Source organism: Eretmochelys imbricata, chromosome 9 (assembly GCF_965152235.1).
Source record: "Eretmochelys imbricata isolate rEreImb1 chromosome 9, rEreImb1.hap1, whole genome shotgun sequence".
Classification (NCBI taxonomy): domain Eukaryota; kingdom Metazoa; phylum Chordata; order Testudines; family Cheloniidae; genus Eretmochelys; species Eretmochelys imbricata.
In genome coordinates, this window is record NC_135580.1 from 48,704,717 (window position 1) to 48,722,734 (window position 18,018).

The following is an 18,018-nucleotide window of genomic DNA, read 5'->3' on the forward strand; positions in this document are numbered from 1 at the left end:
AGTTACACAAACACGCCTGGGAATGACCTGCATACTGGTGGCTAGTTGTGAGCAGTCCAGGTTGGAGGCTACAGCAGCAAGGCATTGCAAGGTACCCCAGGTAACAGGGCAGGGATGATACAGCCTCCGGCTGGTCTGGATTGTATGGTCGGTATGTCACAGCCTGCTATTACCATGTCCCATTGATTATCCTCATTCCACTAAGTTTCTGCAATGCCTATCATATCAATATCCTCATTTATTGCCAGGCACTCTAGTTCACCCATCTTAGTATTTAGACTTCTAATATTTATATATAAGCACTTGTACATTTTGTTAATATTCAGTTTCTTGCCTTCATGATTTATATTAATTGGGGCTCTTTTACATTTGACTGTTTCTCACTAGTGCAGAGCTGTACTTTACCAACTTCTTTCCTTTCCTCTTTACTAGGATATAGAGTTCCCCCTTTAATAAATTAATCCCTAAGGAATGTGTCCACCCAAACCATGTGCTCCGCCACACCTGTTGGCTTTCTCCTAGCCCTTAATTTAACACATTCTCTACCTTTCTAATTTTCACATGCCAGCAATCTGATTTCGTTTTGGTTTAGATGGAGCCCATCCTTCTTGTATAGGCTTCTCCTTTTCCAAAATTTTCCCCAGTTCCTAATAAACCTAAACCCCTCCTCCCTATGCTATCATCTCATCCACGCACTTAGTCCCTGCAGGTCTGCCTGTCCTTCTGGCCCTGGGCTTTCTACTCCTGGCTCTGCTACATGTCTGCTGGATGACTTTGGGCACGAGGTACTAGGCCAAAGAGCGTGGGAATGACTCTGTGGTCCAGTGGTTAGGACAGCATATGGGAGACCGAGAGTCCAGGTCCCTTGCTCCAGTCACTCTAAGTATGTACATAAAGTGGAACAGCTTCAACTGGACAGACTGAGACAGGCACCTGCCCCCACATTAGAATACCACATAGCTCAGTGGTTAGAGGACTTCTCTGAGAGATGAGAGACCCCTGTTCAAATCCTTTCACCCCTGTGACAGAGACAGGGAAACTGAACCCATCTGACTGCTCTAACTGCTGGGCTAAAAGTTCACCCCATCCACTCTTGCTGTGTAGAGTGACGCACAGTACAATCAGTGGCTGGAAGTTAAAGCTAGACAAATTCAAAATGGAAATAACGTGCACATTTTAAAGACTGATGGTGATCAGCCATTGGCCCAGCACAGTAAGAGATGCAATGGACTCTCCATCACTTGAAATATTTAAATCAAGAAGGGATGTCTTTGTAAAGTTACGTTTTAGCTCAGATACAAGATGCTGTGTTTGATGCAGGAATTACTGGGTGCTCCTGACAGACAGTGTCATCCTGGTCTACATTTTTGCTAGTAATAGTGACATTGACCCTCGCTTCCAGTTTGCAAAGCACCTCTAAACTTAAGGTTTTATTTACTACCAAAGGGTTTCCCAGTCTGTCTCGCATGCTTGGATTGCACTAGTTCACCTTACAGAAAGGGCCATTATCAAACTTGCCAACTCTACAGGGTTTCAGACTATAGGTCTCAGTCCCTCCAGCAATCTACAGGAAAAAAACCTTTTGACTGGCTGCCTTCTCCATTCCCTGATCTCCTGGGCAGCCAATCAAAGCCACTGAAACATGTCACCAATCAGCATATGTAGCAGCCAGCACTGCATTCCTCCCCGCCCCCACCCCTGCTAAAGAGGAACATCTTCTCCATGCTCCCTCTCTTCCCCCGCTGTAAAACTGAGGGATATGGAAGGAAAGCATGAAAGGCTGGGATTTCTCTCCATTTCCATTCTCTCTCCCTCCCTCAGTCACTCTAGATCTATTCAAATTTATGCGACTCTGCAGTTTACCCAATTCTGCTTTGAAGGATAGTTGCCCAGGTGCTTTACCCTGCAAACTTCCTCTCCTTCCTTTGTTCCAGGTTATAAAACCAATCAGAAGCAGGGGGTGCACGAGTGGTGCCTGAGCTGTAGTGCAGCTCGAAGCATTTGGGCCCTGGCCCCACTCCCCGTTCTTACTGTGCAGTCACTCCCAGTAGCATCCCTGCCATCACGTCCCTCAGAGAGGGCTTCAGTAGCAAAACTGCACTTGCACTTCAGTTTAGGAATGCTGTGAACTGTTGCCAGGACTAATCCTGCTGTAAACACCTCTAAGGAGCTTTTGGTTTCTGTCTCTTGCTGATCCTGAAAGCCACACCTCTTCCTATTGTCTCCTTGGCTCAGTTTTCTGCAGCACTGCGGATTATCAGCTGTGAACTTTGTATGCAAATTCTGTAAAGAGAGGCCACTGCTGGGGTCCCTTCCCATGCCTCATGCCTCTCCATAAGGCCCAGTTCTAGGTCTAGGACACTGGCAGGGCAGTTCCAGGCCCTCTCCCCACCCTTTCCTTGGAACAACTCACACAACTTCACTTCTGGAAAAACAAAGTTTTATTAAGGCAATTGGGCTTCCCTCCCTGCATTCTCCCCTTCACATCACCAGAACTGCTCAGTTTTTTCCATCCACACCTGGCAGCACCTCATAACCCAATGTACTTTTCAACAGACAGTATATTTTGCCAGCAGGGTCTTTTACTGGTGCTTCCTTGGCTTAGATTTTTGCTATCACTGCAGAGCACTAGCTCTGGGAGGATAAGCCACACTGTGGAATGGTTTTACTGGTAAGTGATTCCCCATGTGATGTGCTACACCATCATTTCTGGACTTAGGGCTGGGGACCTGTTGAAAGAAATATAAAGAGTTTAGTATACCAACATCATACAATGGGTCAGAGATACTGATAGGTCAAATGCAGTCTACAGAGTCCTATTGTATCTCTAAGGGAGACAGAGGGAGACAGGGGGCATTAAAAATGTGCATACACAGCTTAGTTATCCTAGACCGTTAACTTACTCTATGGACATCTTCTCCCCACTGGTACCACATTCAGCAATGAACACAGCAGCTGCTGTCGACTTAGAGTCAACATCTGCAATGCAAAAATAATATGTGGGTTCATGCACACGCAGTATGTACAGCACATTGTGGTTTTGAAGTGTATGTAGGACACTCTACCTTGGAGGGATTGATGGGATCCAGGTTCTCAACAGCCAAGGACGGACCTGGCCATCTCCTTTGTTATTATCTCCTGATGGAAATAACGTGCTTCGTAATACTAAAGGAAAAAAACCCAACTCAACAGCACATAAAAGGAGATGTAAAAACTACATCAGTCCATGCAAAGTTAAAACCAGCCTTACGCTACTGAGTGAGGAAACCAGAATGTCCACTGCCTGCCTGCAATTGCAAGGCGATCACAGCCCGAGCTGACCCTCCACACAGCTGGCCCTGCACAAGAGTCATCTGCACTGCTGGAATCACTGATTAATGGGAGTCTTGGCTCTGTCCCACCCAGCACTCCAGCCATGCCAACCAGTCCTGAGAGTGGGGAGCAACACAGCCTGCTGCAGTCTCAGCCGGCAATCAGAAGTGCACTGCCCCACACAGCTCTGCAGGGCTGGGGTAGCTGCAGAATCAACCTCCACAACCTGCCTTATGCAACATGAGGAGGACGGGGAAGATAGAGCTGACTAGGAGTCTCAGCTTCACCCCATTCAGCTTAGCCACCAATAAAACGAGTGACCGGCCTCCTGGGGCAGCAGCAGCCTAAAGTGGACTCTACTTCCTGCAGAACTGTGAGCAAAGTGAGGCAAGTGGCTCGAGATGAAGTACAATAGAAGACAGAGGGGATATAGTGAAGGGGAGCAAAGAGCAGCATCCAGCACACAGTGTCCTCACTAGCTAGAATCACAGACAGTGAGTTGCAAAAGGAAAAGGGCCCCCTCTTTGCAGTAACATCTAGAAGAACTGAAGTTACCCTTTCTCCTCCTTTGAGTGACTGTCCCTATGTGCAGTGCACTTCAGATGATTCACAAGCCATGCTTATTTAAAGGAGGTGGGTGCCTGGAGTCCTATGACACAAAGAGACTGCAGAGCTGCCCTGCCTAGAGAGGTATCAGAAGCAGCTGTTTGCACCAGTGCTTTGTGTCTAATGCAGGTGTGAATGGAACTCCAAGTTGCTGCCCTGCAGGTGTCAGTAACAGGGATGTGACTCAGGGAAGTTATTGAAGTGGCTTCAGCTCTAGTTGACTGTACTCTCACGCTGCCTTCAAGAGAGACGTTCATCTTGTAGCAAAGTAGGACGTACCAAAAGATCCACTTTGGCAGTCTCTGGGAGGAGATGGCCTCTCCTTTCATAAGTTTTGTGAATGGTACAAAAAGTCTAGGAGACCTTCAAAACGGTTTTGCCTCTGCAGGTAAAAGACAAGAACCCAACACACATCCAGTGAGTGCCACAACACCTCTGCCCTGCTAGAGTGAGGGTTAGGGTAAAACACAGGTAATGTGAAAATCTGACACCATCTTAGGAATGAAATCTTTGTCCTTATGGAAAACTGGGGGTGGGAGGAGGCTCAGCCATAAGAGCCCCGAGCTTCCTGACTCTTCTGGATGACATAATAGTAACCAAAAATGCTACCTTCACAGAGAGATGTAGTAGAGAGCAGGATGCCAGGGGCCTGAACAATAACTTACTAAGGGTTGATAAAACAAGGTTTGAATCCCAGGATGATACAGATTTTGCCATTGGATGGAAGACTTAAATCACACTCCTCATGAAACGATTCACTCTAATACATTGATGTGAACCAGAGACTCCTGAGAGGACCATCTACCTTGAGCAACCTGTCCCTTCATGTATGATCCACAACCTAAAAGAGATTAATGTATTGTTATAGTCTTTGTTGGAAGTGGAGAGTTGAACAGCATCCCCACACATATCTTTCCTCTGTCTCCACATCAAGTAACAGAGACTAAGACCCTTTGAGGAACCATGACTAGCATGTTGAGACTGTGCTTGCCCAGTATGTACACAGTCTACAACCAGACTTGTAGACACTGCAGATGAAGCCTTGGGAATGGAGTCATATAAAGTACTTGTGGATGAGTGGAAAAAGGCTAATGTAGTGCCCATCTTTAAAAAAAGGGAAGAAAGAGGATCTGGGTAACTACAGGCCAGTCAGCCTCACTTCAGTCCCTAGAAAAATCATGGAGCAGGTCCTCAAGGAATCAATTCTGAAGCACTGAGAGGATAGGAAAGTGATCAGGAACAGTCAGCATGGATTCACCAAGGGCAAGTCATGCCTGAATAAGCTAACTGCCTTCTATGACAAGATAACTGGCTCTGTGGATGAAGGGAAAGCAGTAGACGTGTTATTCCTTGACTTTAGCAAAGCTTTTGATATGGTCTCCCACAGTATTCTTGCCAGAAAGTTAAAGAAGTATGGGCTGGATGAATTGACTATAAGGTGGAGAGAAAGCTGGCTACAATATTGGGCTCAACAGGTAGTGATCAATGGCTCCATGTCTAGCTGGCAGCCGGTATCAAGCGGAGTGCCCCTAGGGTTGGTCCTGAGGCCGGTTTTGTTCAATGTCTTCATTAATGATCTGAAGGATGGCGTGGATTACACCCTCAGCAAGTTTGCAGATGACACTAAACTGGGAGGAGCGGTAGATACATTGGAGGGTAGGGATAGGATAAAGAGGGACCTAGACAAATTAGAGGATTGGGTCAAAAGAAATCTGATGAGGCTCAACAAGGACAAGTGCAGAGTCCTGCACTTAGGACAGAAGAATCCCATGCACGGCTACAGACTAGGGACCGAGTGGCTAAGCAGCAGTTCTGCACAAAAGGACCTACGGGTTACAGTGGACGAGAAGCTGGATATGAGTCAACAGTGTGCCCTTGTTGCCAAGAAGGCTAACGGCATTTTGGGCTGTATAAGTAGGAGCTTTGCCAGCAGATCGAGGGACGTGATCGTTCCCCTCTATTAGACATTGGTGAGGCCTCATCTGGAGTACTGTGTCCATTTTTGGGCCCCATGCTACAAGAAGGATGTGGAAAAATTGGAAAGAGTCCAGCAGAGGGCAACAAAATGATTAGGGGACTGGAGCACATGATTTATGAGGAGAGGCTGAGGGAACTGGGATTATTTAGTCTGCAGAAGAGAAGAATGAGGGGGGACTTGACAGCTGCTTTCAACTACCTGAAAGGGGATTCCAAAGAGGATGGATCTAGACTGTTCTCACTGGTAGGAGATGACAGAACAAGGAGTAATGGTCTCAAGTTGCAGTGGGAGAGGTTTAGGTTGGATATTAGGAAAAACTTTTTCCTAGGAGGGTGGTGAAGCACTGGAATGGGTTACCTAGGGAGGTGGTGGAATCTCCATCCTTAGAGGTTTTTAAGGTCAGGCTTGACAAAGCCCTGGCTGGGATGATTTAGTTGGGGATTGGTCCTGCTTTGAGCAGGAGGTTGGACTAGATGACCTCCTGAGGTCCCTTCCAACCCTGAGATTCTGTGATTCTATGATTCTATGATACCTGCTCATCACCATGGGCCACCACAGCACTGCCACCAGCCTGGCCCTGGGCTGGATGAGATCAACTCACGAAGGACAACAGCTGGCTGAAGCTGAACCCGAGCAAGGCAGAGTGAATGCCGCTGGGCAGAGGAAAGTACTTGGAGGACTTTGCAACTGTAGGGCAGTTTCCTTTGGCTGAAGGGTCACACCCACAACTGGTCAATACAGTCCATGATCTAGGAGTGCTCCTGGTTCCCTTGCTGATGCTGAGCTCTCACATGGCAGCACGCATGAGTAACGCTTTCTACTAGCTCCGGTTGGCTAGGAGATTCCATCCCATCCTGGCGGACAAAGAGCTGGCCTCAGTTAGTCATGCCTTCATCACTTCCCGTCTGGCATATGGCAATGGGATATACCTGGGCATGAGGCCTTCAGCACTTAGGAAATTCCAACTAGTATGGCCCGTTACAGTGTGTCTCCTCAACAACACAGGCTACTAAGAGCACATCAAACCTGTTCTCTGCTCCCCACAACGGCTTCCCAAAGAATAGAGTCAATTTCCAGGTCTCAGTCCTTATCTTCAAGGGACTCCATAGCTTGGGCCCAGGGTACCTAAAAGTGTCTAGTGATCTGGGATGCAGACTAATCAACAACTCCACTCCTTACTCTTTTGTGTCATATGGGTAGAGCTCATCTCTGCCAAAGACAGACTTTCCCAGGGGCCAGTCCCATACTGTGGGATGAACTCTCCCACGGGAGTAAGGACCATCCCAAACTTCCCCACTTGCCCCTCCAAGGGCAAGGAGCACTCCTTTGTCCTGCCTTCTCTAATACAAACCCAGCAGCATGGACATAACAAAAAACAAACAAACACCCTACCAAACCAAAACCCTCCTCTGCACAACAGGTCTCCCCGAGGGGAGGGTGAGAGAGAGAAAACAAACTACACATGACAGATGTTAAGACACTTTGCTTAATGCTCATATACTATGGTGAGGAGTGTGGTATAAGAACCCATATAGAACAGGCCCCCAGCCTCCCTTCAGCACTAGTGCCCCCCTACCTTCCAGCACTCACGCCTCTGCCTACCCCAGACACCCTAGTACCCCCTCAACACCCAGACATCTACACACCATAGACACCTACCGGCACCCCGACACTCATGCACCCTAGCAGTTCCCCAGACTCTCTCCCACCTAACCCCAGTCACAGCTACCATGTTTCGTGCAGTTCCACATCCTGCTGCCCATGGTATAGTGTGTTGCCCACAAGCTGGAGTTTATGGTCACATGCAAATGATTTGCAAATATGCAAAATCATTTGCATATAATATCAACCGTGGAACTTAAAACTTGGCAGCTACGTAACTTGGGAACTTAACTTAGGCAGAAGCCCACAGCAGCCTGGAAAAATTTCTGTTCAACCTAGACAAAGATTTCTCCTGACAATGGGAGTTGCATTGTTAAGAAGTTGCAGTAACTTACATTTATTTCATTTTACAAGGCTTAAAAGGATGTCTCTTTTCCCTATATTTTTAATGCTCCTGAGTTGTTTCTGTCTCATTCCCCTTACAGTACCCGAGTCTATGACCCAAAGTTCACAAGTGTTGGCTCAGTGTGTGACAACATCCCACCATGAGCATAATACAGCAGTGCTGTGTTCTCTGCACCAGCTCCCAAGTTGGCTTGTGAATGGAGTTGAAGGTGTTGGTTTTGAGCTATGAAGCCCTAAATGATGTGAGACCAACCTACCTGGGTCACTCTGCTCTCCTCATGCCACACTGCCACAGCTGCAGTCAGCGGAAATGCCTGAACTGGAGCCCCTATGTAGAGTCTCCAAGGAGAGAGGATGCAGCTGGCAAGGGCATTCTCTGTGAAGGCTCCTCGACTTTGGTTTTTGCTCCCCTAACCTTGGTCTGAAATTACCCAAACTGACTGCAAAGCCCATCTACTTTCCCTGAATTTTGGGGGAAGAGCAGAGAGGGTGGTGTGGTTTAATGTTAGTCTTTTTTTCTCTTGCTTGTGGGAGTTGTTAATTATAATAACTGAATATTTAAAAGTTGTCAAGGGCATTCTTTCACATATTGTTATGATTTTGTAGTGAGATATTAAGGTTGTATCATAAGTTTCTGTTTTACAGGGTCTGTACCTTAGTGTCTCACCTTTCTTCTGAACCCTTTTTGGCAAACATGCCATGGGAAATTGGAACCAAATTTCAGCTACTAATTAATGTGTGTGTGGAATGATCTCCAATGTGTATTTTGCATTTATATGTTTTGGGTTTTTTTTTTAGGAAAGTTGGGTAACCGGAACAGCGGAAGAGTTTGAATTTTCCACACAACATGCATTTGCTGCTCCTGGCTGCTGCCTGAGCAGTAACACTATGTTATCAGAGATAATCAGACACTCAGCACACATGCCCTCTAGTTCATTAGCATATGTGTGGCAGTGACTAGTGCCTTGGTTGTCATGGCAACAGATGCCTTTGATAATTCATTGACCTCAGACAACCGTAACTTTATTCCAGAGCAGGGTCCCAGGAGGAACGGCAAAGACAGCAGACTGGGTTTGGACAAGTTCCTGCAGTAGTCCTTTGGGCTTCAGGTAAGTTACACTGTTTCTTTTCACAGGGGAATTGTTTGTTCTTTCCTGAGAAAGGGTTACATGAAAATAAGACACAAAATTACTGTAACGATGTCGGATTTAGAACACGGGTCAGCAGAGCCTGGGGCAGCTGACATTCCCACGGTGACACCAGCAACATGCCGGAGAATAGGTGCCACAGGAAGTACCACTCAAGAGATCCAGAATGACAGTACCCTGCATCCCTCTGACTGGCAAGCCACCCTATTTAACCCTGGACGGCACCCCAGGAAGTTGTCTGGGCAGCCACACAGACTTCAGGTGTGCTGCAATTCTGGACCTTGATCTCCGGTCTCCAATCCCAGCCTGAGTTTGACCCTGACTCTTGTCCTTCTGCCTTCAGCCTGGTCATACCTCTGATCTCTGGCCTCTGACCCCAACTCTTGCTTATTGAACCTGGCTGTAGCACAGGGGTCTCAAGTCCTGGCCTGTGGGCCATCTGCGACCTGAGAACCTCCCCACTGCGGCCCGCGAAGGAGAGACGCATGCAGCCACGCTGCCGGCAATGTCTGCTGCGGGCGCCACCCCCGGCAGTTCCCATTGGCTGGAGGAGAGGGACAGAGCTATCATCACTAGTCTCCAGGCAGAGTCAGCCACGGAGGCAGCATCATTAGCTGCCGGGCAGAGTCAGCCATGGAGGCAGCATCACTTTTTTCCACAATGAATATAAACAAGTCAAAATACCGAACACAACTATCTGATGCACGCTTTGCTACAATACTGAAGGTTTCAGCTGCTCAGTCACTGAGGCCAAACATCAGCAAACTGACAGAACTGAAGCATTGCCAGGTGTCTGGCAAACACTAAACCACCTTGATTGCACTTGCCTCATTAGCACTACAAAAGTGATTTTTCCCTCCCTTGGTATTCACCCCTTCTTGTCAACTGTTGAGAATACGCCACTTCCATCTTAACTGAATTGGCTCATTAGCACTGACCCCCACTTGGTAAGGCAACTCCCATCTTTTCATGTGCTGTGTATTTAGACCTGTATTTTCCACTCCATGCATCTGATGAAGTGGGTTTTAGCCCACAAAAGCTTATGCCCAAATAAATGTGTTAGTCTCTAAGGTGCCACAAGGACTCCTCATTGTTTTTGCTGATACAGACTAACATACCTACCGCTCTGAAATTAAAACCTCTCTGGCAGGCAAAGAATTGTATAAAGTTGTATGACAGTTTTATTATTTCTAAGAAATTCGAAATAAAAAATACAATATAAATGTTTTCTTTTCTGAACACCAGCTTCAGTGACATTATTGGCCCGCTGGGAGGATTTGAGGACTGGCACTGGCCCTAAGGTAAACTGAGTTTGAGACCCTTGCTTTAGCGATTCCTTCAATCCATGCTCACAAATATCAACCCTGATGTGTGGACCCCAGCTCCGCTGTAACCAGTAGGCCAGAATGCCTATGCACCTGTCCCTTATAATTACAGATCCTCTCCTGTAGATTCTCTGCTTCTTACAAATTGGAGGCTAGGAGTTTAAAAGGCAAATATTCACAAAGAAAGTGGGAAATTATAAATGTGTGAGTCCCAGGTCAGTTTTCTGTTACACAATTTTAAAAATATGTCATGTAGAATCATAATGTGAAGTAAAATTGAAGTTACATTAAAATAGAAACATGTTTTGTTTGCCTACAGTTTAATTACTTTCAGTATATCGGTCAACATGGCACTGAGTGGTGAAATATGGAGCTTCACAAAGATAACAATGGCCATAAACTATACATTGAACACAACAAATGCTTTATGTATTAAGCATGTTATTATTTAAATAGAAAATCATTAAAAACTAAGGAAATTCGCACACACAAAAACCTTTTGTTTAATGTTAGTTAAGATTGCTTACATCAGTAAACTAAACCACAAAAAAATAGGAAATGCAAAGCTAAGGATTAAAAAGTAGCAATATTCAAACACTCTCAGATTAGGACATTCCAGAATGAACGTTGCCTATTCAGCACCTCTTCCGCCTATGCATTATGATATAGTCTTTAAGTAGATGCAGAAGTGACCGCCTGCAAAAAATTTGGAGTAAGTGCTTGTGCAGCATCACATAGGGACCTCGGATTCTATCCCTGCCTCAGCCACCGAGTTTTTAAGCGATGCTGGCCAAGTCATTTACACCAAACTTTTCAGAGGCAGTTACTTGTGCGTGCAATTAAAGACTGTATCATAACGCATATCCACCAGAGGAGTGAAAAGAGACTGTATGGCTATTCTGGCATTTCTTAACTTGAGAGCGCTTGACTTTGCTACCTTTTAAGCCTTAATTTTGTATTTCCTGTTTGTTATGGTTAAGTTTATTGATGAGAGCAATCTTAACTCATGTTAAATGATTTTTTTTGTTTGTGAATATAAATCAATAGTACAGCCGCCGCACAGGTTTGGAAGCCACACAATGCAATGGGCTGGAACGGGTATGGAATGCGGACATGCTGAACAGGGTTATATTAACAAGGACGGATATGATGTCAGATATTATAGGCATTTGTCTGTGTTATTCATTTACCATTGAAATAGTGCAGCCTCTAGCTCATGAGCCTTAAGAGCAGGGGTGGGCAAACTTTTTGGCCTGAGGGCCACATCGGGGTTGCGAAACTCTATGGAGGGTCGGGAAGGGAAGGCTGTGCCTCCCCATACAGCCTGGCCCCCCGCCCCATCTGCCTCCTCCCACTTCACGCCCCCTGACTGCCCCCCTCAGAACTCCCGATCCATCCAACCCCCACTGCTCCTTGTCCCCTGACCGCCCCCTCCCGGGAGCCCCGCCCCTAATTGCCCCCCCAGGGGACCCCACCCCCATCCAATCCCCCCTGCTCCTTGTCCCCTGACCGCCCCGTCCTGGGATTCCCCGCCCCTAACCACCACCCTGGTGCCCCATCCCCTATCCCACCCCCTTGTAGCCCCTCCCCATCCAACCCTCCCTGCTCCCTGTCCCCTGACTGCCCCGACCTATCCACACCCCCACCCCCTGACAGGTCCCCAGGACTCTCATGCGTATCCAACGTCCTGTTCCACGTCCCCTGACCACCCTCCCCCCCAGAACCTCTGCCCCGTCCAATTGCTCCCTGCTCCCTGTCCCCTAACTGCCCCCTGGACCCCCCTCCTGCCCCTTATCCAACCTCCCTACCCCACTTACCATGCCACTCAAGAGTGGCAGGACTGGAAGCTACACTGCCTGGTCGGAGCCAGCTGCGCTGCCGGTGTGGCCGCAGGGGCAGGGGGACAGCAGGGGAGGGGCCGGGGGCTAGCCTCCCCAGCTGAGAACTCAAGGGCTGGACAGGATGGGCCCGCGGGCCACAGTTTGCCCACATCTGCTTAAGAGAGATCAACAGGAGTCTTTCCAAAGATCATCCCTGCTGTATGTCAGCTGCCCATCTGTATTATGGGAAATCTAGTGGCTATGGGAAATCCACGGCTACCATGATGCCTATTGTCAGGAGAGACGCCAAAAAAATCCAACTTGCAGCACAATTAAATGTCAAAATGGTACAATAAAATAGCTCACCATTATTAGCCTGGGTAAAACACACACTTTTCCAAATAACTCAAAACACTTGCTCACGTGAATAGTGACAAATTGTGTAACAAGAGGGACTTAGAATGTCAGGATTATGTGGAGACTCCTGGAGTCAGCCTACCGTAGTAATGTAGCGGGAATGGAATTCTGGAGCATCCTTCAAGAATGTCAGGCCAGGATGCGTTTCAACCACATCCTGAAAGACAAAACCAAGTGAAACTGGAACAAGAGTTTTTTTCCCTTTCAATTAGAGTTTAAAAATGACTGAGTTTACAAAGTGATGCTCTGTGGCACTTTCCAAACTGCAAATGCAGCATTTAAAAAGCTAAATTACAATATTTTAAAATGAACCTTGTAAAAGAACAGGCATTTTCTGGGCAATACGCACCTGCTGGGCCATTTTGATTTACTTAAAGACAGAAAAACAAAGGAAGAATTAGTGAGCAGATGAAAACTCATTTTTACTGATAGAGAAATAAATGTTAGCTACGTGGACCATATGACTCTTTTCTCCCCAAATCCCCTTTTAATTCCTTGCAGATATTAATATTTGTCATACTGATACATCAGAAATAAGTGTTCTTCTGAAAGACTTTAAAAACAGCCCTTTGTGTCTTTCCAGAGCAATATACAACAACAGGAGAAAAGCTGCTTTTTTAAAATCTTCTTTCACAAAGATACACATAGCTGCAGTCCATACCTTTTCCATACTAACTTGACTATTTTGGAATTTCTCTTTCTCTCAGAATAGTTATTTTTTAGTGCCAAATCCTGGCCTAGTGGTATGGAATTCAGCCAGAGCTGCATGGCTGTGACATGTTCCCGGCTGTGGAAGACCTGCTCATATTGTGAATGTAAGAAGCCTCCATCAGGATGGCTGCATAAGTACTACATGCCTGCACTACAAGCATCTCCAGTGGCAAGGGGGAAGCATCATGGCTGTGCTCCATCTATAAGAAGATTCTGGGGAGGCCATGAGCATATACATGGTCTCCTTGAGGGCCAGTGGTGGTGAATAGCCACTGACTGACAGACAGGCAGCCAAGGAAACATTAAAATGTTTAATTATTTTGGGGATATTCTCTAGCCTATGCTACACAGGAGGTCAAACTAGATGATCACAGGGGTCCAATTCTGGCCTTGGAATCTGTGAATCCACAAAGAAGATTATACAGCTCTTAGATTGCACTAGCAGCTGCAAAATGGAGCTGTTGTCAATCAGGAGAGGCAACATGCCCTGGGGGGGAAATATGAAAAGTGCCACCAAGGAGCATGAGAAAAATCCATCCCAAAACTCTTGTCCACAACCCCATAATGGTACCAGTTTTTTTTGTGGGAAGGCAACCACCACCTCAGAGATCCAATCTTGCCCCTCAAGGCATCTCCATGGCTGTGTACAGTGGGCACCACAATATCAGAAATGTATTAACACTGGAAGGAGCTCAGAGAAGGGCAGGAGCCAATGATCAGAAGAGCTGGAGGGACTAATTTATGAAAGGAAGATTAAAAGAGCTATGTACATATAGAGCTTAGCAAGCAAAGACTAAGGAGGGACATGAATAAATTGCTTAGGGAGGTTGTGGAATCTCCATCATTGGAGATTTTTAAGAGCAGGTTAGACAAACTCCTGCCAGTGATGGTCTAGATAATACTTAGTCCTGCCATGAGAGCAGGGGACTGGACTAGATGACCTCTCAAGGTCCCTTCCAGGCCTATGATTCTATGATACGCGGCCACAAATATCTGAAGGAACTAGACACCAAGAATGGAGAGGGATGTTTGTTTTTTATAGTGCATAAGGGTAAAAGAAAAAGCAAAGGGATGAAATTAAAACAAGGATAACTTAGGCTGAATACAAAGAAAAACTTTTTGTAGAGTGGAATATAAATATGTAATAGGCGAGGTGACATATACAATGCTTTAGTTTAATAATTCTTTGCAAATATTTCAATGGTAGATTGCATTTGGTAGTCTGGAAGAAGTGTTATTAGGTAAATTAAATAATTGTTAACTACACTCTTAACGCGCAAACGTTTTATACGTTAGTCTAATATCTATCTAGCGATCTCACAGTGCTTTGTATGTTCTCCTGTCCTGAGGTTTGAGATTTGCAGATACAACCACATGGAGAAGCTGGGAGGATTCAGTTTAGTTACCTGTTAATTCCAAATGGTTACCCCAACTGGAGACTGTGGGTCAAGTTAAAGTTTTGCAATAAATGGGCACAATTTTCAATTACTTCAGCAGGAGCTGCCGCTGCTCAACTCCTTCAAAAATAAGCACCTCCCTTACATTATTCTTTAAATTTAAGTCTAAAAAGCTCCACCCCAACTAGAGCTCATTCAAAGCTCTGTATGCCCTTTACATACACTGAAGAAGTTACAAACAAATATCCCAAATTAGCAACACCCTTCCCCCTGCTCACCCAACCAGGTACTGCTGAGCAAGGTTTATGTACCTGAAGTAGTGGGATGAAATCCTCCTGCTCTAGGTAGTTGCAGTTGGGTTTTGCTAGAAGGTAAAGAAATTTGGCTGCATCATCATGGCAGCTCTGTAGTAATCTATGAGAGAGAGAAATAAGGTTATAAATTACTCAAACTAATTCATACTCTCAGAGGACACAGCAATCAGAAGCCACAGTTTGACTGTTAGGCTCCTTATTTAAAGTGCCAAATTTCAGCCAGAAGTTATGCAAAGTTATGCAATTTATGCAAAGTTGTGACCATGTAAGTTATGCACACCTGACATCAGAAGAGTAACACCTTATTCTCTTCCTTGATACCTTGAAACAACGGCCAAGTGTTTCTTGGAGGAGGTGAATATTGCTTCTCCCTAATATTACTGTGAGAAATACGGGTGTGCTCTTTGGTGACAGCTAATATGGTGTCTGGATCTATCAACACCAAGGTGTCACTGTCTCATAAAACGGGATGGATATTTTACCCTAAGGGTCTGTCTGGGTAGCCGCGCCAGCCTGCCCACCTAGGGAAAGAGAGAGTAGGCCCTTTCCAATAGTCACCTATCAACATAAATGGGAGTCACTAAGAGACATTCCAAGAGCCAGTAAACTTAATAGGACTAGCCCATGCTCTGGGGAAGTGTCCAAGCCAGTTTGAATAGGTTGGGTCAGACAGAGTCACATAGATACATAGCAGGATCTGGGCTGGCTAGTAGAACGTACGTTGGTTGTGTTCTGTGTCTGCAGCTGAAGAGGAAAGTGCATCTAACTGGGCTTGTAGGGCAGCGTAACATTAGATAAGACAACGTAAGTAGGCTGTTATTTTTTAAATCCTTTTTTTGTTTTATGGTTTGTTCCAACTGCTAAATAAAACACCTTTGTTTGAAGGAGGCTGTTGGTCAAAATCACAGGACCCCAAAGGGAGGAAACGAAGGTGTCTGAACCCAGTCGGCCCTGCAGGGTTACAAGTAATTGGTACATGAGGCCGTGTGCTCAGGGTCTGGCCAAAGAGTGGAAGAATCACAAGATTCCCCCTTGAGACAGCGAAGGGGAAAGAGGTCATGCGCCTGAGGGGGGCACTGGCACAGCTAGCTCCATAACTGTGACAACTGTCAAATAGCAACGACTGCCTTGAAGAAGAAGAAAAAGCCCTCTAAAGGCAATGGTTATGGTACTTCTTATCACTGTGTTCTACTGTTCATGGTAGGGAATCATCATTACAGTTACTTGCCGACCTACGCAGTGCAGTGTGTCAAATGTTTACATCAAATGTTTATTTAAATTCTGAGACTTGAAGAAAATAATCTCTGTGCTTATCTGCTAAAAATGTAGAGTTTTGTTCTCTTTACTCTTCCCACACGAAGGTATCTTAGACCAGCGTTCCCATTTTATTGAGCCACAGGTGTTAAGGCCCGATGGTATCATTAGGATCATAGCATCTGACCTCTTGCGTAACAGACCAGAGAATTTCACCCAGCGATTCCTGCATCAAGCCTAGAACTTCTGGTTGAGCTAGAGCAGATTTCCTAGAAAGGGACATCCAGGCTTGCCTTAAAACACTTAAAGAGGTGGAAAACTATAGGTCAGTTGTTCCAGTGGTTAATTAATTATTATTTCTAATTTGAATTTGCCTGGCTTCAGCTACCAGCCACTGGATCTTATTATGCTTTTGTCTGCTAGGTTAGAGAACTCTATACTATCAGGAATCTTTTCTCTGTGTAGGTACTTACAGACCATGATCAAGTCAATTCTTAATCTTCTCTAGGATAAACTAATCTAGAATTGAGTTTCCCTCATCTCTTTCTATACAAGGCATGTTTTCCAGACTGCATACCATTCTTGCAGCTCTTTCCTAAACCTTCCAGTTTTTTGAAGTGTTGATATCAGACCTGGTCACAGTATTCAGTAATAGCCTCACTAATGCCATTTACAGTGGTAATATCACCTCTTTACTGCCACTTGATAATCTCCTGCTTGGCTAATGCTTTTAAAACTCTTGGTTGCAAGTTATTTGGTCCTGCAGTTTTAAAAAAAATGTTTGGCTTTAGCAGTTTTCTGTTTAACATTCTGCCTAGTTACTGCTGGAACAGAAAGTATTTAATTAACTGTGTAAGACAAAACTAAGTCATCCAGCTGCTTTTCAAATGCAGAACAGAAATATTTATTGAAGAACCTTTTCTGCACCATGATTGATAATTTTGCTATACCCATCTCATACTGGACCTATACCATTGTTAGGATGATTGCATTTGTTTCTGATTTAATTTTAAAAATTCATTCTTATTGTCCTTAACTCCACTGGCCACAGATTTTTTTCATTGATACTTTTAGCTTTCCTTATCAATTGGAAAGATTCATGTCTTCTCATTTTCTGAAAACTACATTTTTAGTACATGACTCTGCCTCTCTTACTCTGAATGGGTGAAATGCACCTTTCTGCAAAGAAAAAGCGCAAGGCCTATATATCACCTGAATCCCGTTTAGGCCCTACCTTGAGGGTTTAAGGAAGTACGTGGCACAATAGGGTTTTTGCTAGTTGTCTGCAAAAGGGAGAATTTCACCCTGTGTGTGTAAGAGGGGCAGAACTGGCCCTTAGAAATCAATATTCATAGAATCGTTGAAAGGTAGGGCTGGAAGGGACCTCGAGAAGTCACCAAATTCAGTCCCCTGCGCTGAGTAAAGTAAATCTAAACCACCCCTGTTTTTAAAAACCTCCAATGATGGGGATTTCACAACCTCCCTTGGAAGCCTATTCCAGAGCTTAACTACCCTTATGATTAGTATCATGTGCAAATTTTAGAAGCATACTCTCCACTCCATTATCTAAGTCATTAATGAAAATATTGAATGGCATCAGACCCAGGACTGACCCCTGCGGGACCCCATTAGATACACCTCTCACTTTGACAGTGAACAGTTGATAACTACTCTGAGAGTATGGTCTTTCAACCAGCTGTGAACTCACCTTATAGTAATTTCATCTAGA

At 45.3% G+C, this 18,018-nt stretch overlaps 1 protein-coding gene across 3 annotated transcripts in view; it reads right to left on the bottom strand.

The window, feature by feature from the left end:
- PPP2R3A (protein phosphatase 2 regulatory subunit B''alpha) overlaps positions 1 to 18,018 on the bottom strand; it is a 140,800-nt gene that overhangs the window by 46,172 nt on the left and 76,610 nt on the right. For 2 of the 3 annotated variants that reach the window (XM_077825644.1, XM_077825647.1), the window contains 2 exons: positions 15,033 to 15,135; positions 12,696 to 12,770 (listed from right to left, as the gene is read on the bottom strand). In XM_077825644.1, coding sequence (XP_077681770.1) covers positions 12,696 to 12,770; positions 15,033 to 15,135 — 178 coding nt within the window. The remainder of the gene's footprint in view (positions 1 to 12,695; positions 12,771 to 15,032; positions 15,136 to 18,018) is intronic. The other variant, XM_077825646.1, reaches the window with a different exon arrangement.